This window comes from Elephas maximus, chromosome 5, assembly GCF_024166365.1.
Source record: "Elephas maximus indicus isolate mEleMax1 chromosome 5, mEleMax1 primary haplotype, whole genome shotgun sequence".
In the NCBI taxonomy this organism is placed as follows: Eukaryota; Metazoa; Chordata; class Mammalia; order Proboscidea; family Elephantidae; genus Elephas; species Elephas maximus.
In genome coordinates this window covers 68,348,090-68,369,385 of record NC_064823.1, presented here as the reverse complement: position 1 = coordinate 68,369,385, position 21,296 = coordinate 68,348,090, and the positions used below count along the sequence as shown (strand labels likewise).

The window sequence follows — 21,296 nt, the reverse complement described above, 5'->3', positions numbered from 1 at the left end:
AGCTCCCTAGCTGAGAGGCAGTAGGTATTAAACTGACTGGGCAACCAGCATTTATGCGAAGCCCCGGCCGTAATGGGAAGCTTAGTGTATTGCATAGCACTTGCTATACTATGCCCAGGGCCCTCGGCACAAGAACTGACACAGAGTGCAGCAAAAGTTGGTGATTCCAGTGAAAAACATGGAGCTATGGGTTTGTTCCGTGTCTGTAGTTCAAGAAAAAATATTTTTTGTTTGCACTTAAAAAAATAAGACTCTAAAATGATATTTCTTAGGCACTCTTTGTGGTGGTGATAGTAGCAACTAAAACCAAAAAACCAAACCCAGTGTTGTCGAGTCAATTCCAACTCATAGCAACCCTATAGACAGAGTAGAACTGCCCCATAGAGTTTCCAAGGAGTGCGTGGTGGATCCGGACTGCTGACCCTTTGGTTAGCAGCCGTAGCACTTAACCACTACGCCACCAGGGTTTCCGATAGTAGCAACAGCAGTTGGCATTTGTTCAGTTGGGGATAAGGAAGAGGATCCTTCCCTCAAGATACTAGTTGATCTCTCCTGTTAGAGTCTTTCTCTGGGGAAATTTTGCGTGTGAATCACGTGTAAGATGAAAGTGCTGATTTGAAGTAGGGTTAGACATTTTAAACATTAAAAGTTTTTAGCAGGCTAGAAAACATTTTAAACATTAAAAGTTTTTAGCAGGCTAGACTAGGGAAAAAAATTATGAGCGATCCTTGATTAAACTTTGACCTCGTTAATGTGGGGGCCACCAAGTCATTCAGATGGTGGTCATCTTTATGTTTGTTTAATTTGCTAATTAGTCAGATACTGTTATGAGGTGGCTGACCGTCATACCTTTTTTATCTTTTTCTGCCTCCATTTTTGCTGCATCTGTCATTCCCCTAGATTTACCAGTATATTAATTTGCTTTAATGTATGCATTTTCCATTGGAAATATTTGACCTGTAGATCATAAATTAGTTTGTCGTCATCTCCAGGTCATAGTCTGCTATCACTTCCAGCATTACCCTTTCCCCCTCAATTAACTTGGATTAATCTCTTTTGTCTTATTTCATCAAAAATAGGAATTTTCTGCCACTTCATCTGGTGAAGGTTGGGCCTACGAAGGTGCTATTGTATTAATACAGCTTACCATCACTCTTATTTTTTTTTTAATTAACTTTTATTGAGCTTCAAGTGAACGTTTACAAATCAAGTCAGTCTGTCACATATAAGTTAATATACATCTTACTCCTTACTCCCACTTCCTCTCCCCCTAATGAGTCAGCCCTTCCAGTCTCTCCTTTCGTGAAAACTTTGGCAGCCTCCAACTCTCTCTATCCTCCCATCCCCCCTCCAGACAGGAGATGCCAACACAGTCTCAAGTGTCCACCTGATATAATTAGCTCACTCTTCATCAGCATCTCTCTCCCACCCCACTGTCCAGTCCCTTTCATGTCTGATGAATTGTCTTCGGGGATGGTTCCCGTCCTGTGCCAACAGAAGGTTTGGGGACCATGACCGCCGGGATTCCTCTAGTCACATCCAGACCATTAAGTGTGGTCTTTTTATGAGAATTTGGGGTCTGCATCCCACTGATCTCCTGCTCCCTCAGGGGTTCTCTGTTGTGCTCCCTGTGAGGGCAGTCATCGATTGTGGCTGGGCACCAACTAGTTCTTCTGGTCTCAGGATGATGTAGGTCTCTGGTTCATGTGGCCCTTTCTGTCTCTTGGGCTCTTAGTTGTTGTGTGACCTTGGTATTCTTCATTCTCCTTTGATCCAGGTGGGTTGAGACCAATTGATGCATCTTAGATGGCCGCTTGTTAGCTTTAAGAACCCCCATCATTCTTATTTTTCTTTGTTTGCTTACCAATCTTTTTTTTTTCTCTCTCTCTCCCTTTTCCCTTTCAGCAGACCTACTCCAGTGAAGTCCATTGTGTTGAAGAGATTCTGAAGGTGAGTCATTGTTACTGTTTCTCATTCGTAGAAATATTTAATTAAAAAAAAAAAAAAAAGCAAAATAAACCAGAACAGATAACAAAGGGAGTCTCAGAGATAAGAGAATTTTCTGACAGACTTTATTAATTAAAATGAAGACTACAAACTACAAGGTACTTGGATCAGAGTTTTTATGGCATCTCCCCTAAGTTTTTCGGGTTGTTCATAAAGATACAAGAGTGAGTTGCTTCTTTCTCAAGAGATGAAACCCCCTGTATTGATGTAGCATAGATGGCGCCGCGGGGTTAAGTAGGGCTTGCTTTATGCCTCTGGGTGTTTTGTAAATGGTGCCTAGTTTAGCCTCTTCAATAGGATCATGAATTTTTAATGAAGTAAGAAGAATAGTAAAAGTAAATGGACATCTTTAGACCTACCTTGAAGGATTATTTTTTTGTTATTTGAGACTGTGTCGTGAACCCGTCCTTCAACAAATATGTCATTGACTGTTTTTTCCATTTGTTTAATTTTCCTTGCACAAGGATGACAAATTTCTTCTAGAATTCAGTTCCAGGAAAGAAAACAAATTCTCAAGAACTGGTATGCTTTCTTTTTATCAGAGAACCCCCCGCCTCAAAAAAAAAAAAAAAACACCAAACCCATTGCCGTCAAGTCAGTTCTTGACTCATAGCTACCCTATAGGACAGAGTAGAACTGTCCCATAGAGTTTCCAATGAGCGCCTGGCAGATTCGAACTGCTGACCCTTTGGTTAGCAGCCATAGCACTTAGCCACTATGCCAACAGGGTTTCCTTTAGAATTATATAAATCGTATATAATCTTGTTTTGGCTTTGATTTCTAGGAAATCTAGAGCTAAATTTAATGGTCAAATACAGTAATTGTAATAACTGAGCATTTTGTGTATTTATTTTGTATTCTCTATAGCTTTTAATTTTCTTCCATGTCGATTTCAAAGATTTTTTTGCTATGTTTTTTGTTGTAAGGTTTCTGATTCTTTTTGGAAGAGAGACATGTACAAGAAATGTGCCTGTTAATTCAAATCTCTGCTGCTGAATTTTTCCTGAAATATATATACTTACCCAATATTTTTCTTTAAGTTTTCAGTGTAAAATATTAAGTGATGGTGGTGGTAGAACTGTTAAGTAAGTGTATTCTTTATTATATTAGTTACCACCTTACTTGTAAACTTTTTGAGACGAGTACCTAAATGGATATCTGGAAAGCAGTTCCATCATTTCTGTGTTACGATCTTTTTTCCCTGTTACAGTTAGAATTGTCTAAGGGGGGGAAAAATGGAGGAAACATACTTTGAACTGCTAAAAATGAGACATTTTTATCAGCAAGCTGATGAAACTAGTAATAAACCAGTTACCTTGATGAAGTTTTATTTCATCCTTTCCCTCTCCTGTTTCTGAACTTCTTTGATAATCATTTCGTAAGAATGATAAACGATTTAGTTATAAAAATGACCTAAGCATTTCCTCTGAAATTGTGTGTGATTTGTTCTGTTGTTACTTCAAAAGTCAATGCAACAATATAGATTTGTCTTCTGCATACTTCAGTGCTTCTTAGATTTCAGTGTTTAGGACACTGTCACATCTGTATTTAGGAAGATGGTTCTTAGAGCACCAGACAAATGTTTTTACGTTAATAAACTCATCCATCCTCCTCCCTTCTTACCCAACATCAGTTTAATGAGTTCTTACTTACCTGGAAGTGCTTGAAAGTAAATGGTTCATGCAAAGCAAAAGACGTATATTTTAATTTGGAAGTCGTAAATAGGGAAGGCACATGGAAGAATGCCTGGGACGGAAGAGTGTGGGGGCCTTTGCAGAGTGGACACTTTGAATCTGTTCCTGCTCTTCTCCTCAGTCTGTTACCTGAGTGAAGCCAAGTGTTCTCCCTGGGTGTCGGTTTCTTCATCAGTAAAAAAAAAAAAAAAAAAAGCTCTGGGCTTGTAGATGATCTCTAGGGTCCTTTCCAGCTCATAGCCTCGATGTTGATCCAGATGCATTTTTCAGCCTCGTGGTTCCCGTTCTTATCTTGTACCAGCAATTTATTAAGATTGCCAGTAATCCAAACACAAGTCTTTCCGACAGATGATGGAGGCAGTAGATAGTTCACTAACGGAGAAAATCAATTACAGAAGATACTGTTTCATTCTCTGGGGGAAATATTAGGGGTGGAAGTGTTGTTTTAACAAAGGGGAAGTAGTGGCATGTAACTCCTACAGGCTGATGGGATAAGAAGATAGCAGACAGACACTGCTAGAAAGCACGAATTGGCCAGGTACTAGGGTTCAGAGAGTACACTGTGCCTCAGTGGGTATATGGAAATAGCTCAGGTTTTCTGTGTACACTGGCACAGCCTCTTGAGAATTAGTGCAGCCCTAGTAGGTAGCCATTGCCTCAGTGCAACATTTCAGAGGTGCCAGTACAATAAGTGGTAGCATTATTCATTTGCTCATTCATTTATTCAGCAAATATCTAGTAAGCCTCCAGATACTTTTCTAGGGACTGGGGGATGCAGCAATGAACAAGACAAAGTCCTTGTTTTCATAGAGATCATACTGGGGGGAGGTTAATATATAACATACTGCCAGGTATTGATAGGTGCTATGAATAATATAGTAGGCAAGTGAACAGAGGACTAGGTGGAGGGAAGAGTTGGTATAAAAACCTCGAGGTGGGAACAAGCTTGGTGTATTAGAGGTACAAGAGCTAGACAGTGTGTCTAGAGCAAAATGAGCAAGGTGGAAAGGGGAGAGGAGGCAGATAGGAAGTCAGAACCTAGAGCATGTGGGGCCTAGAAGGTCCAGACTTGGGCAGATGTCAAGTGATTTGCCTACATTCATGTGATAATTGAAAGGTAGGAAGTGCCACCACGGCCTTGTGTTTCTGGGCAGCTTTAGTAATGGCGCCAATTCTCCAAGCCTCTCTACTAAGCTAGGCATTTAGGGAGCTGTGTAAATTCTTTTAGGGTACCAAAGAACCATTTAGAACCTGAAAGAGTTTATGTACTTTCTGAGTGCCTGATTTATTAGCTGGGGCAGCCTTAGGCACTGAGAGTACAATTCATGTTGCTTGGAAATAACTGCGACTAAAAGTCATAGATACTTTTTTTTTTTTTTAAAAGTCATAGATACCATTGAGACTTTAAAGAAATTCTTGGAAAACATGAGAGTGATGCTTTCGTACACCTTCTCAATTGATTATTACACGTTTTTTTTTTTTTTCCATTTCAGCATTATAATGGTTGCATACCTTATAGTCATATAAATAAAACAGCAGTGACTTTCGTTCAATATTGAAATTCTTTAAAAACTAGACTTTTAATTAAAAATTGTAATGCTGTAAATTTATTAAGTGCCTTCAATGTACCATGCAGGAAACCCTGGTGGCACGATGGTTAAGCACTAGGCTGCTAACCAAAAGGTGAGTGGTTTGAACCCACCAGCTCTTCTGTGGAAGAAGGATGTAGCAGCCTGCTTCCGTAAAGATTACAGCCTTGGAAACCCCATGGAGCAATTCTTCTCTACACTCATGGGGTTGCCATGAGTCAGATTCTGCTCCATGTCAACAACAACAGCCCACCCATTACTGAGAACTGAGGCTCAAAGAACGTATTTGAGCCTAAATAACAGTTTACTCCAGAGTCCCTGGGTGGTGCAAATGGTAACGCACTTGTCTGCTAACTGAAAGGCTGGAGGTCTGGTCTGCCCAGAGACACCTCAGAAGAAAAGCCTGGTGATGTATTTGCAAAAAATCAGCCCTCGAAAACCCTATGAAACACAGTTCTACTGAGACACACAAGGGGTTGCCATGAGTTGGCATCTACTCCATGGCAACTGGCTTTAACATTTTACTTAGGCTGCTGACTTGACTCATAAGAGCTAGGATTTCAGTCAAAGCCTCTGGCTTCAGAGCTGTATTCTTCCATTACATTTTAGTGCAGAATTCCTGTTTCATACTGAGCAAAGCAGACGAATAGGAGACAAGGGCACGATTTCATCTTTAACAGGCTACCCAAGAAAGCCGACATCCATTTTTTGCTCATCACTCTGCCAAGTCGTTTTTGTCTGTCCTGGGGCTATAGCAGCCTAGAAGGTGGTAGTGGAAAAGGCAAGGGAAGAATTGGTGGAAGTAGTTGCTAGAGCTCTGTTTCCAGTCTCCAAAGGGCATTTCTGTGGCAGTAGAGGTTAGAGAGTACTTTGAAAAGGAACTTTCTAATGTAAAATGTGTTACACATATAGCATGTATATGCACGACCCCCTGCATATGCATGATTCTCCATGTTACACATGATCTGGGGTCACCAGTTTGCAGGTAGAGAGCTGCTGATGGATTTTTAAGCCAGTTTGCCAGGCTGTTCTGGCACATGTGGAAATGGACTTATTCCTCTTAGACTGGGAAGACAAAGGGGCCCTTGTGCTGTGCTTAGTCATCGATTTCCTGAGGAGGGACTTGACCCAGTCATTTTAGACCTCAGTTTTCTCATCTGTAAATGTAATATGAAGGGATTGGAGCTCATGACCACCCGTGCCATTTTAGCTCTTTTCTAAAAAAGTGCAAATGTGTGTGTTTGCAGTTAGACATTCTTTATCTGACGTGTCTGTTTTCCACTGATTTTGGCAAAGCAAAATAAAATTCCTGAGTGCGCTTAGAAAAAAAGAATACATGTCAAGATAAGTACAGTTGGCCATCTGTACGCATGGGCTCCACATCTGTGGATTTGAACCAGCTCCAGATTGAAAATATTCAGGGGACAGAAGTTCCAGAAAGCAAAACTTGAATTTGCGGCACACCCGGCTCTACGCCAAATCCACGTGCATGCAATGATGTGTAGGCAATCCTTGCTATAGTCTCCTGCCATTTCAAGGATCCTCGGTGTCTCTCCAGCACTCATGGTTTGAGCATTGTTCACCTCATCTCTCATTCATTCGCTAATTGTGTGTCTCCTTTGTTTCTGGAAAAAATGACTCCTAAGAAGCAGTCAAGTGGTTCAAGCAGTCCCTCAGGCTAAGTGTGAGGGGGTTTGAAGAGAGCAGGAAGGAGTTTCAAGCTAGTAAAGGATGGCTGGCTAGCTCTGTAAAGTGCTCCAGCCACAAGAACTGAAAGATCAGGGAAGAATTGGCATCGATGATGCCTAAGCAGTATCTGCATTCCCAAAAGAGCTCAAGAAACTCATGGAAGAGAAAGGCTGCTGCGTCCAGAGCAAGTCTTCAATTGTGGGGAAACAGCTATTTACGTAGCATTACATTGTGTTAGGTGTTACAGGTAATCCAGGATAATTTAAAGTATAGAGAAGGATGTGTATAGGTCTTATACAAGGGATTTGAGCTTCCTTAGATTCTGATATCCATGGGGGTCCTGGAACCAATCCCCCATGTATACCAAGGGATGACTGTTAATTTGAAAGTCTCATAAATCTTGCCTCTAATCAAGAAAATATTGAATAAAAGCTAATCTTCTGTTCGCAGAAAAGGAAAGTAGTTTTTTAAGGCCCTCTCCCCTGTCTTATGTGCTAATAGTATATATCACTAAAAAAAAAAAAAATAGTATATATCAGGGAAGGGTCAAATCCATTAAAACTCTTCCAAGTGGAACAAGTGACCTGAACTACTTGTTTGCTTAAGTCAAACAGGAAAGTTCTTCCTTTCAGCTGAAATAATTCCAGGAAGTGCAATAAAGAAGCTGAGGGAGAAAGAAAGCATTGAGTTATGGACAGCTTCCCCAGCACGACCTGTCGTGTAGAGTTTTTACAGTTACATAAGCTCTGGTAACACCTGTTACAGTTGATATGCTTTGTAATATTCAGAGTGTTTTAAAAACCATTCATGTTCTAAGCTCGTTTTTCCTCTTCAAAATGATTATTTCATTTACTAACTCAGAAATCTTCCACTTTTGACAATACCTCAAAATTAGTTTGAGGAAAAAGTAAATGGAATAACTTTAGAATTTTCACGTTTTATTTACCACCAATCTACTCTATAGTAAGTTTGTAAAGTTAAGTAGCAGTAAGTGCTCTATTTGTAATTTACTTTTTCTTCCCTTTCAAATCTCTTTCCAGGAAATGACCCATTCATGGCCTCCTCCTTTGACAGCAATACATACGCCTAGTACAGCTGAGCCATCTAAATTTCCTTTTCCCACAAAGGTAATTCCTTAAAAGTATAGCAGATACCGCATCCACATTAGTGAAAAAGTCTGAATTATTGTTGTAGGCCAGATTAACAAATTATTACCTTGTTGAAATCCTATGGCGATTAGGTTAAAACTGCAACTAATTTAGCTTCTAAAGTACTTCGTAATACTGCCGAACTTTTTTATTCTCCAACTTTTGTTAGTAAAAACATCTTATTTTTGTATCGGGCTTTATTGCTTCTGAAAATACCCAAGACAGTAAATTCTCTCATTTGAGTATGCTTACTTTAGAGATGAGAAAACTGAGGCACAGAGAAGTTGAGTGACGTAGGTTGTCTGATTGCTAGTACAGAATTTAGATACATAACCCAGTTGCTGTTGAGTCAGTCTGACTCATGGTGACCCCTTGTATGTCAGAGTAGAACTGTGCTCTGTAGGCTTTTCAGTGGCTGATTTTTCAGAGGCCAATCACCAGGCTTTTCTCGCAAGGCACCTCTGGGTAGACTGGAACCTCCAACCTCTTGGTTAGCAGCTGAGTATGTTAACCATTGACAACATCCAGGGAACGGTACCTACACATACATCTCACAAGTCTTGTATTTCCTAAATATTTTAAAGTCTAACATAATATTAATAGCAAGCGAATCAACTGCTGACCTGCTTGTTGCCATTACAGTTTGTGAACAGTGTATTAAAATATTACCATATTCCTCTTTGGAGGTTTGTACTTTTGGCTAGTAATGAGAATTTAGAAATCTCACCTTCAGATCTGTGTTTTGTCCCACCTGGTATGAATGCACATTGTTAATATAGTTACTCCTTTGCATGATACTGTTTTCAGCGATACTGTTATTTATCTCTGTGTAAACTCTAATTTGCCACAAATTAGATATTTTGTATATTTTCTAATGATACTTTCAGAAGAAAAAAAAGTGACTCATTACTGGTTTTAAAGTAAAGCATTAAACTTTGTAAAAATGTTTTTGCTTAATGCCAAAAGAAAAATGAACTCTGGGAAACAATAAAAGCTACTTTATGTAAAAATTAGACTTACCAATGTTTTCACCCTGTGTTGAAATGCATCAAAAAATGATACTGATGAATGGATAGAGATGAATAAAGGTCATATAATAATAAAATGTTAATTGTAGAATCTATCTGGTGGGTTGTGTGGGTATTCCCTGCACAATTATTTCCATTTTTCTATATATTCAGACATTTTCATGAGACTGTCTTTTCAATACTAAAAGCTATACAGTTTGCCCCTTAGATGTATAATTCTTTTTTAATAACTAGAGATTTTTATTTTTACTTCCAGGATTCTCAGAACATCAGTTCTGCAGCCCAAAACCAAAGTAAGTAAATATCTGGAACTGATTATTGCATTGGAGAACAAAGCATAGTTTTTATTGTTTTATTATGAAAACATTAATTTAAAAAAAAAGGCAGAAGAAACAAGGGCTTTTCATGTTGAAAGCATTGGAAGGGAGAACAAACACAAGGTTTTCTTTAGGTAGAATTTCAGATTGTTGCAGAAAAATGATGATATTTTAGTAAAGTGCTTAACAAGTGTGGTTATTACCTGACACAGAGTATATATCTTTGAATGTGATTCTCAAAGCATTGTAACTCAGGAATTGTATGTAAGAATAGATTGTTTTCTTCAACAATAATTTTATAGGTACGTAAGTTTTGGGTTTTGTAAGTGGAGAAGAGTGTAGGGATTTGTATGTCATTGTTTTTGTCCACATTTGCGAAACATGGCTGCCTGAGTATGATCAGTCAGGATGACTGTGTCCTGTGGATGGTCCAGAAAGAGTGACTGTAGCTCCCCTAATTTGTACTCTTGGCCCTAGTTTTCTCCAGAAAACCCAAACCGGGGTGGGAAGTTTTTAAAATATCATATAAGAGCTGCTGCCACCATGAGGATAAAGTGTTTAATTGCAAGTATGCAAGAGCTTCCATAAGACATTAGCGGGAAATGTGGCTCACCCCTGCCTAAAAAAAAAAAAAAAAGGCACCCATATTTTCATCCCACTTCCAGTCTCGTTTCAGGTCCCAGTTGTCTCATGCCTGGGAAAATACGGCAGCCTCCCAACCGATTTGTTGCCTCCATACTTAACATTTCCTGCTCCATTCCAGGTTATACCAGGTAGCACCACCAGATTAATCTTGCTGAGGAATCACTGTTCTATGTCCCTGTTTAAACCACTGATGTTGTCTTACTGACCAACAAATAGCCATAACTTCTCATCCTTCTAAAACCTGGCTTCCACCTGTCTTTCAGTGCTGTATCACAGGCTCTGCACCCTGGCCTTACGCTTTCCACATCTGTGCCTTCTCAACTCCTCTCACTTCCTACCTCAGCTCACACTGTGGTTTCTGCCTAGAGGCCTTCTCCACCCTCCTTGCCCTCCTTCCAGCAGTCATTAGTTGATTTTGTTTCTTCACTAATTAGCCTTCTTTGATCCTTCGCTATAGAGTGACCATCCTCTAGATTTCCAGCATGGTCAGTTTGTGTGATTGCTTTGTGTATGTATCACACACTGCCTGGGATTATGGATATTTTCGTGTCTGTTTCATGTCCCTCAATCAACTGTAAGCTCATTGAGGACAGGGTCAAATGCCTTGAACATACTGGTATCCACCGGGTAGTCTGTATAGCTGTTGAGTAAATGAATAAGATAGGGGATTGAATATTTGGGGGCAGGGGGCAGTTAGGAGGCAGAGCACAATCAGCCAAGGACAAAGGCTGTTGAAAGGGTGTGAATGCAAATCACTGATAGGTGACGTCAAACCAGGTTGAGCATGACAGCAGCTGTGTCATAGTGCTTCCATAAGTGCCTCCATCATCTGGCATTAAGAAAAGGAAAGTCTGTAACATGTTGGAAGGTTACTGGCAATGTGATGTATGGCAAGCTGCATACTATAAAGGTCAAGTGGCTGAGTTTGACAGTGGCTCTCGGGTAGAGAGCCTCTCTAGAATGACTTTGGGGGAAGGAGGAGATTTCTAGAATGCCTACCTCACTCCTTTAACCAGTAGTGTTTTTCAGAATGTTTTGGTCTATAAAGAGTTTTGCAATTCTGATCAAACCCTGTCTGTATAAGTAACCTGAATGTTGTTTTGTAATGGTGAGATTGTGTCAAGTGTAGTGTATAGCACTCTGGTTGACAGAATTTAAGTATACTGTTGAGGTGAAAAAGGTAGGGGAACAGCAAAAAAGAAAGCTTAGCTAATGAGCTAAAAATATGTGGGTTTTGCTACTCTGATAATTTTTTCCTTCCCACAGAACAACATGATACATCTTCAAAAACCCACTCTAATTCTCAGCAGAGAACATCGTAAGTAAAATGTTTTTATTAAAAGCTTATAATATGACATTGTAATTTCCCGTGTAAATCCATTGTTTAGGTTTTCCTTTTTTTCCCCCCTGCTTTCAAAGTATAACATTCGTAAAATACTGCTGCATTGTAAAGGTAGAAATGATACATTTATATTTGGATGAAGCTCTCCTGTTGAAGTCACATGTATCACAGGAGAAAGTTTATAAGGGGTTTTATTGTGCTATTATTTACATATTAACTAATTTAGAAGGCGGGCTCTATAAATTTCAGTCTTAAATAGCTTTAGCTTTTGGAAACACATTTTGGGGGATGTGTGCAATTTGAGGTTTTCTACCACTTTTATGGCCTAGTTTTACTGATAAAGAACTATTTCTATTGCCCAGCTGTTCTTCATTAAGGCTGAGTAAGTGGGTACTTTTTGGGTTTTTGGAACATTTTAAAGATTTTTTTAAATCAGCATTTTGACCCAATTTGTCTTTTCTTGATAGTATTGAATTGATATTTTATTCCTTTGACACAGAAGTGGTTTTTAGAGGCCTTTGTCTGTTTCAGCCTTGACTAACACTTTGAGTTGCTAACTTCAGGGGAGTTCTAGCTCCAGCCTTCTTCTGTTTTCTGGGCACAGTATTTGTTCTGTGTGTTTTGGAAGGAGAGCAGTGCTGTGGATTAAGTATTTAAAAAACTGTGTAGTCAAGCCAAAGAGATCATCCATTATATCTCCTAATTATGATTGAATGTGGGACTGGGTTAAATCACTCTTCCCAGGTGCCAGCTTCTTGATGCAGTTTGTTTTCATTTCTCCATAGCAAGATGGGGCGGAGGGTGGAAACCAATATAATAAGGTGTTTTGTTTCTAAAGATAACATTTATTACAGTTTGAAGGACAGACTTTTTATGTGTGTGACAAAAATGTATTTTTATATGGTACTGCTAGATGGCGAGTTTTATTTGCTTTTAATGTCCTTTACTAGGGTTAAAAAAAAAAACACCTTAATCTCAGTTATCCTACTCTTTTTTTTATTTCTCATTTTTGAAATTTTACTGGCTCCTGAATTCTGAAAGTCAGAGAATCACTGGGTTACATTACATTTGTGGAAGGAGGAGGTTTATTAAAAACCAGTTGATAGCTGGTAAGGAGTAGAAACTACAGATCCAAGAACCACAACTGTAGGAATTCTGGATAAGCTTGGTAACCTTCCCAGGGTTTTCTTCACTGTGCTTCTTTGTAAGGGCTGGTAGTAAGCCCATTAGACCACGAAAGGCCCAGGACATTGTCTTGTGGGTCAACGAGGAAGGAGAATTGAAGAGCATATATCCCACTTGGCAATAAGACCAGAAAGGAGATCTCCAAGCAGTAGAGTGGTTGGAGACAGCTATACTGAGGGGAAGAAGGTACCTGTATCTCTGGGCCTGTGGGTAAAAGAAGAAAGGCAAGTAACTGGGTCTGATTAGTCCTGAGAAGTAGCTTTAGGCTGAGCAGGCAAAAGTCACACACTCCCACTCCAATTGCTATCAGGTTTTTCAGGCTTAGGTAATAGCCAGTGATGAATTTGCTACTCAGATGAATGGGTATTTCTCCTGTTAAAAGCAAGTTAAACCACTGAAATCGGACACCTGAAAGTTTATAACAGATATATTTATACCTTGTGAAATGTAGTATTTTCTTTTTTAAAAAAATCATTAATTTTCTAGGAAAGAATATCTGAGATGTTCTGAATAGATTTAGGAAGGGGTGGAAGTGTAGGGACTAGTAGAGGTGAGAAAGTTAAAGATTAATACTGAAGAGATAGTAATACTGAGGCTGGGTGGAAAGTAAGAGTTATATGGACTTCGGTGGCACAAACGGTTAAGCGTGTCCTACTAACCGGGAGGTTAGAAGTTCCAACTCAATGGTAGGCGCTTTGGCAGAAGAAGAAGACTGGCAGTCTGCTTCTGAGAGGCTGTAGCCATGAAAATCCTGTGGAGTGCAGTTCTGCTGTGCAACATGGGTTCACCATGAGTCAGAATTGACTTAATGGCCACTTTTTAAATTTTTTAATGAACTTGGAAGTTGTGTGTAGGGTGGGTTGGTGATATTAATAAGGGACAGAATGAAATGTACCTCTGGGAAAAAATAATCACTTTTATAAAGTTACTTTTAATGGAATTAGATGAAAGCAGTGTTAAAGTTTGTAAAATGCATCATTATTTCAGATTTAATATGGCACATCTCTTAGTTCTCCCAGGCTAATTTGATCTTATGTCAACATTAGAGTTTGCGGACATATTTGAAAGACACATACAGTGCCAGAGAGATAGTCTAGTGTACTTTGAATGTCAGAAAAAATTGTTACAGGGTCATTTGTATTTTGGTTTTAAAAATCAATCTAGGTTTTATTCACCTGGACCAAGAAAGGAAGAGGGAGAGTCAGGAATAGGAGGAGGATAATGGACTGTATGGCTAATTGCCTCCATGAGCAACCGCCTCCTTTGTCACAAGACCAGAAGGACTGGATGGGATCCAGCTAGGCTACCATTACTGGACATTTGGGTCAAACATTCCATAGAAGAATACTGATTGGGGTGGGGGCGGGGGGATGAAGAACAGAATTTAAAATTCTTATGGACTCTAGACTTTCTGGAGCCATGAAGGATGAATGAACCCTTGAAACTGTTGCCTTGAGATAACCTTTAAACCTTAAACCAGGAATATCCCTGAAGTCATCTTAAGGCTGAATAGTAGTTTAGCTTAACTAACAAAAAAAAAGGTCTACCTTGAGCATTTTTTAAGAACTATCTCTGTGGAACCAAAGTGACAACAGCAACTTGAAAGATTAGATAGGAACCTTAGGGGACAGTGAGTTTATGTTAATGAGGGAGGAACAATTCAGAAGAGGGTGAGAATGATTATACAACTCAAAGAATATAATCGGTGTCACTAAATTGTACAGGTAGAAACTGTTGAATTGGTGTTTGTTTTGTTGTATACTCAACAACATCAACAAAATAAAATTTAGAAGAAGAAAAAATCACTCTAGGTTTTAACGCTTTTTCAGAGTTACTAGTACTTAGGAATCCTTAGACAAGAACATTTGGAAAGGCAAAAAGACGGGGGCTCACATTAGAGAAAGGAGTCTTGGTGGTGAAGTAGTTAAGCACTCAACTGCTGACTCAAAGGTCAGCGGTTGGAACCACCAACCACTCCACAGTAGAAAGATGTGGCAGTCTGCTTCCATAAAGATTACGGCCTTGGAAAACCCTATAGGGCAGTTCTAGTCTGTCTTATAGGGCCACTTTGAGTCGGAATTGACCCAACACCAGTGAGTTAGCATTAGAGAAAAAGCTTATGAACATTCTGCATTAGGTTTTACATCTGTCCCACACTTGGGTGGGGAGTAGTAGGGTGGTAGGAGGATGTAAGTGTGAGAGAAATATATGCTAAATCCATTACTTTTATCTCTATAGTTAAACTCTGGTTATTTCTCAAGTAATGAATTTCATCTGCAAAGCTCTGCAGGTAACTGATTAGCTAGGATGTTAGTGCTATTTGCTCCTAAGTTTAGGGGAGGATATATTTGCTTAAGGGCTCTTGGCTCTGGATTCCTTTTCCTTTCCAAGGCTTGGATCTTTTGATTATTGAGGGCAAAGTACAAAGCACTTCCTTTTTCTATGCAATTATTGTATCCTTTATATACTTGTTGGACAGTTCTCCTGTTCTGCAACCAGATGCAGTTTATTGGTGTGGGTGTTTTTGTCAGCCTCACATCCATCCATTCGATGCATATCGGAGGGATTGTGTGTTTTGAGAAATAATTAGATATTAGATACTATTTTAGAAACTGTAAAGGCTGTATTTGTTATTATGGCTAACTTCCTTCTCCCTTCTTACCCTTTACCCTGAAGGTGCTAAATCTTTTATTAAAAGATGCCCTCCTTTATTTTTCTTGGCTTTACCTCAGAAATCACCACAGCTTGTTTAGAATGAGGCAGAAATTAGCCCTGACAGCAGTTTGAAACTTTTGTTACTTAGTGGAAAGTTTTTTTTTTTTCTTCTTCTTTTTTTAAGTGAGGGAAATCTCTGGATGTGAAGACTGGAATTGGGATTGTTCCTGGAATTCCATGAGAGAAGGAATGGTACAAGGTTAATAAAGGCTGGGAAGAGTCTGATACCTTTTTAACTGAACCTGAGTTTTCAACTTTTACTACAAGTGTTATCTTGGTTTTAAATATCTTGGTAAAGAACTAAGGAAGACATGTTCTGTCAGCTTATTTTAATATTCAGTCATTACGTTAGCACATAATGTCAGTTCAGGTACCCTAGAATTAAGTCTGAAGAGGTGACTTCTTTAGATCATATTTAGCCTAAGGAAATTTTTGTTTTCATTTTTAAGACCTTTTGTATCTTGTCTTTAAATGTTAGTTTATACTCTGCAAAGGTGTTTCACCTGGGTCTATTATTTCAGTGGCAGCTCTGAGACTTCTATGTGCTGATAAATATTAGAGAAGTGGTGGAAACCACCCTAATGTCCAAAGCTTTTAAATTATTTTTCATTGAGGTTATACCCCTGTCTCTTGTACATAGTTCTTCAGCTCTTTTGAACAGAAGGAACAAACATTTTTTCCGGTCAATTACACCTATGGTTTGTAGATTTGCGTTCTATCACAGACTTATACATGAAGATCCCATTCTTAGTCATAATTCTCCATACTCAATAATACACTGCTGGAAAAGATTTCACTTTATTTTCATTCCCAACTTATCGGTTCAAGTGATTGAAAATGCAGGGTTATAAGTGCTCATAATTATTTTAATAGCCTAAATGAAGGTTATTTAGATAAAAAAGGTATTTTGTTTTTGTTTTTCCAGGAGTAAAGATAGTGGTCTGAAATGGAGGAGAATAAGGAATGCAGCTTCTTTGTTGTTGTTGTTACACTAAGTTAGTGTTACCCATGCCAAGGAGAAATGTGGATTTATAAGGTTGGGTATTAAGAATTTCCATTCTTAAGTGGAAATAAACAAACTTGCTAGGCAGTATTTTAAAAATTGCTTATTTCAGAATTATAGCCGCTAGGACGCATTAAACCAATGTTTAGATAATAGTTAATCCCCAAATGTAGAATCTTCTCCTTTCCTCATCTTCCCCGAGGCAGTACTCTGACTCGTGGGAGAATTATAGTCTTTTGGAATAGTCAGCTTAACTCTTCAATGTGGCATATGTTCCAGCCCTAGAAGACAAATAGTCTGTGATCTATTGTAGACAGCATCCCTTGTAGACTTAACACGGTAGTTCCTACAAGTTCATGCTGGAAACTTGTATAATGTTGAAGGGATATTCTGGTGAGGATGTGAAATTAGGCAGATTTTAAATAATTTACATTAATACTGTTAGGGTGCTAAAGGATTGTTGCCTTCAAAATATTCACTTTGGGGCTTGTATCTTTTCTTGAATGATGCAGTCCTGGTTTGAAATACTTTGGTAACTCCTCTTTAGGACAATGTGTACTATCAGACTTCATCTCAGGCAAAAAGTCAAGTAAAATGGATAGTAAGAATAAATGTATCAGTGCCCGTTAAAGTAATAGTTAAATGTTGGGTAAATTAGTTTCTACTTATGTTCTGCAAAAGAAAAATCACTCTCATCATTCTTTAACTTTAGACTCAAATCATGTAGCCATAAATATTATTCTCTGAGTTTAGCTCCATGTGATTTAAAGGTATTTCCAAAAATTGCCTCTCTTCATCCACTCAGTGCATAATTATTGAACATGTACTGGGTGTCAGGTGCTGCTTTAGGTATTTGGGGAAACTGTGGTCAATAAGGCAAAATCTTTGTCTTCCACATCTTATAATTAAATGTGTGTGGCATATAATATGCACTTAAAAACTGCACCTACCGAATTAGTTTCATACAGCGATAAATGTTATGAAGGAAATAAAAGAAGGTGATATGATAGTGATGGACTTGAGGAAGGATCTTTTTAAGGGGGCTGGTGATACTTCAGGCAGGGAGATTAGGAAAAGTCTCTTAGAGGAGGTGACATTTGATCTGGAGCCTGAATTGTGAGAGGAAGTCAGGGAATACTTGCACCCTTAACAGGGCTTGATAAATTTTTTTGCAGCCTCTGAAGGCATTTGAACACATCGTGGAGTAATTTAAGCCTCATTTTGAATCGTAACTAGCAATTTAACACGATAAGTCACCCTAGACTAATTTTAACATGGATTGAAAGATTGAATAAGATACCATATTTTTAATTCACTGAGACTCTATTAGCCATAAGGGCAGTTTGTGCATTTCACCCACTCTGGGATGCTGCGCTCTTAAGCCAACAAGGTGGGCCCTGCAAAGGATTCCAAGGGCTTAAGTAACCTACCCCTTACCACCTATCTCTCTATCTCCTGATCTTCCACCCTCCTTCCTCCATACTTCTGTATGATCCACCCTGGCCACTTTGAGCTCCTGTTTTCTATTCTTGGCTCTCTCGGCCCCTCCTGCACTGTGCTCCCTCCCTTCTTTCAGGTCTCTCCTCATGTCTGACATCCATTTCAGTGTGGTCTCCCCTCTCTCCCCCCAACGACCCTACCCTATGAGAAAGAGCAACCCATGCCCATCCTGTGCCCTGTCTCTTTTATCATTTCCTCACCTCCATAGCTCTTGTTACACTTCGGTAAAATGTATAGTTTAGTTCTTCCTCCTCTAGAATGTAAGTGCCACAGGAGCAGGGATTTTTGTCAGCTGAGAGCTGTGTCCATTGGGTCTAGAGCAGTGCCTTGCACATGCAGGTACTGAAATTAAATGAGGAAGGAAAAGTACTCCACATAAACTTGACTGAATACCTATAAACAATATTCAGTAGATACACAATTTAAAGTAATATTTAAGATTTTGTTTCTAGTCTTCTAACGTGTCATTCTTGGACTAGTACCTTACTCGTCAGACTGATTTAACCTTATTGGTGAATTCCAGATTTTCCCTTACTCAAACTCTTGTGATTTGTCTCATATCCTTATTCGACCTCGCGTAATCTTCACTTCATCCATGAAGTTTAAATCATCTTGTATACCTCTAGCAACAATTTTTACCCTGTCAGCTATTAAGCACTTACTTTATAGTAAATCACCTACTGAGTCAGTTTCCCCTCCATCTTGTCAGCCCGTAACCTACTATAGATTCTGAGTTGATAAGGGAGTCTTTCCATTAATTTGAATTCTGCCATCTAACTACTGCCACCATTTGGAGAGTTTTGTTACGGTTGCTTAAGGTCTGCTTTTTCACAACATGTTTACAGCATGGAGTTCTCTTCACAACTTAGAACCTCACATCCTTTCCTACAAGGCATTTGCAGTCCTTATTTTTGCCCTTGATTATCAAAAAAGGAATCAAAGTCTCATTGAATTGTAAATTTGGGGAATTTCAAATCTGCTTCTGAGCTGACCTCTTTCACCTCCCTGCATGCCATCCCCCAAACTATTTTTAAGTTTGTGAGATTATGCAAATTTATACATTCTCACATGCTCATTAGCAGTTTCTGAAAAGCATTACTTTTTGTACCATTTTAAGCACACCTAATACCATGGTTGTGATCTACCAATTGCAAATAACTTCTATGTCCTTGCCTTTACTTACTCTTTCCCAGATAAAAGGTATGGTCTGATAATAAGCATTAAGCCAAGAAATAAGCTTATTTAAATAATCTTTGGTTTTGAATTGCAATGTTACAGAACATTGGCAGTGAAAGCTCTGAGCAAGCCCAGAGCTAAGGGATGGGAAAGAAATAGAGGCTTGTCTAACAGTTGGACTCTGACTCACTGGAGGGTGCCTGCCAGAACCTGCACATGGCTCTTTAAACTTTGCTAGAACAGCGACCTGAAGAATGCATTTGCACAAAGGGTCTGGGGACTATTTTTAACCTTTAAGTAAAAAGTTTCCCCAACCAATACTGTAAAATGTGGTCACACCTACAGGGTAGTTCAAAGAATTACTCTACCTGAGCATTTGGCTTCTTTTGAACAGTGCCACATTAGGCCAGATGGTGGCACCTTCTTTGAAATAACTGCTTTGCCTTGGAAGTTTAATTAGTTATTTGACCAGTTCAAAAAGTGTATGTGGTTATTTTAAAGGTAACTTACTTTCTTAAGGGAAAAATGGTATATTTATCCCAACAGGATGGTGGTTTTATTTGGTCTCAAATATAATTGTGAGAAAAGCAGAGAACTTCAGCAGCTGTTTCCTTTAAAAATTTTTTTTCCTTATCTTTAAAAAGAAAAACCGTCACCTGTCATCAACCATATAGATTCAGTTGTTTTTTAAAAAATCATAATGGCATTAATGATTAATTTTTTGTATTGACAAAACTTAGTTCTGGCTTTTAAGTAACCTTTTTTGTTACATAGCTATGAAACAAATTTATAAAAATTTTTAGAACCTTCCCTCTTGTCAACCCTACACTAATAACATGCTGGCGTATGTTGACTCACTCGCTCCTGGCAGTGTAATAAACCATGGTTTCTGGAAGATTTCTGTGCTTACTGTTGGCTGGGTTGGCAGACACTGACAGTGTACCTGTGTCTGATGATTCAGGTGTGAGAAACAGTTATTCTTTACCAAATAAATCATACCCATGAATTTTGACTAAATTAAATACCATGTGTAAAGTCCCTAGTATATACTAAATAAGTGGTAGATACTGTTTGACTCCATTCAAGATGATTGGTTTATCATTTCTTTTTGAGCAAGTGTTTCTCTGGAAATATCTTGAGCAGTCTCCTTTCAGAGGCCACTGTCACTTAACTCTTCAGGTCCTGTGTAGGTTCTGTACCTGCAGATGCCTCCATAATGCTCTGAGGGGGCAGCATTTTCATTACACCTATTATTCCCTAATAGCAAGTGGAGCTAAAAGTCAGAACTTTCTCTTATGTGCTTACTGCCTTGTTTGAGGAGAAGATAATCATGGAAGTTGGGTATTAAGTAGCTAGGTGAACACGTTTACGAGATTTTTTAGTCCTCTGCTTACAACAGGGAGCATAGTTGTACCACATGGTCATTGATGTTACAGGAAATAAAGGCACATCAGTTTTATGCAAAACAAATTCAGTGACTAAGAAACAACTGAGGTCCGTTTACTATGCTGTTGTTGGTTTAATATTGAATATACTTTGCCCAGATTTTTTTTTTCTGGTTGCATTATGCCTTGTTTATTCCAAAGATACACGTTTTATCTTTTGCTTGCATGTACACCAACCAAGCCACCATTTAGCAGTAAACCTATTGAGTAACCTTTTCTTATACACCATTACGATTGCTAACTACCAAGTCCTGTGTCTGAAGACTGTATTTCCTAGTCTTGCAAAAGTACACATTTAACTTCCATTAGATAAATATAGGAACCCTGTTGGCACAATGATTAAGCACTCAGCTATTAACAGAAAGGTCAGCAGTTCAAACCCAGTAGCTACTCCATAGCAGAAAAGACCTGGAGATCTGCTCCCATAAAGATTAAAAACCAACCAAACAAAAAAACAGCCTAGAAAACCCTATGGGAAGTTCCACTCTGTCTTTCGTGGTCCCCATGAGTCAGAATCGACTCGATGGCACACAACGACAGCAAAGATAAATATTGAGCAAGATCTGCATTTACAAGTAGCTTACAGTTTTAATTTTATATAGAAACTTATCACAGGATGCTTTTAGTACATTTGTTGGTGGAAATTGTTCTTTGGCAGAATCACCACGCTGCATGTAGGTGGTCAGTTACCAAAGAGCCAAGCTTTACTAACATTTATTTGCACTAGAAAATGTAGCGATTTTACCAGGATTTCCCAAAATAACCATGCCTGCTCTGCTTCAGTAGTGGGTTTGCAGAAAAAGTTGTTGGTCA

General features: G+C 38.8%; 1 protein-coding gene across 7 annotated transcripts in view; it reads left to right on the top strand.

Annotated features, from left to right (window-relative positions):
- AFF1 (ALF transcription elongation factor 1) overlaps positions 1-21,296 on the top strand; it is a 227,247-nt gene that overhangs the window by 160,214 nt on the left and 45,737 nt on the right. For 2 of the 7 annotated variants that reach the window (XM_049885768.1, XM_049885770.1), the window contains 5 exons: positions 1,906-1,950; positions 8,020-8,106; positions 9,412-9,448; positions 10,138-10,245; positions 11,384-11,435. In XM_049885768.1, the coding sequence (XP_049741725.1) occupies positions 1,906-1,950; positions 8,020-8,106; positions 9,412-9,448; positions 10,138-10,245; positions 11,384-11,435 (329 nt within the window). The remainder of the gene's footprint in view (positions 1-1,905; positions 1,951-8,019; positions 8,107-9,411; positions 9,449-10,137; positions 10,246-11,383; positions 11,436-21,296) is intronic. The other 5 variants (XM_049885769.1, XM_049885772.1, XM_049885771.1 and 2 more) reach the window with 5 other exon arrangements.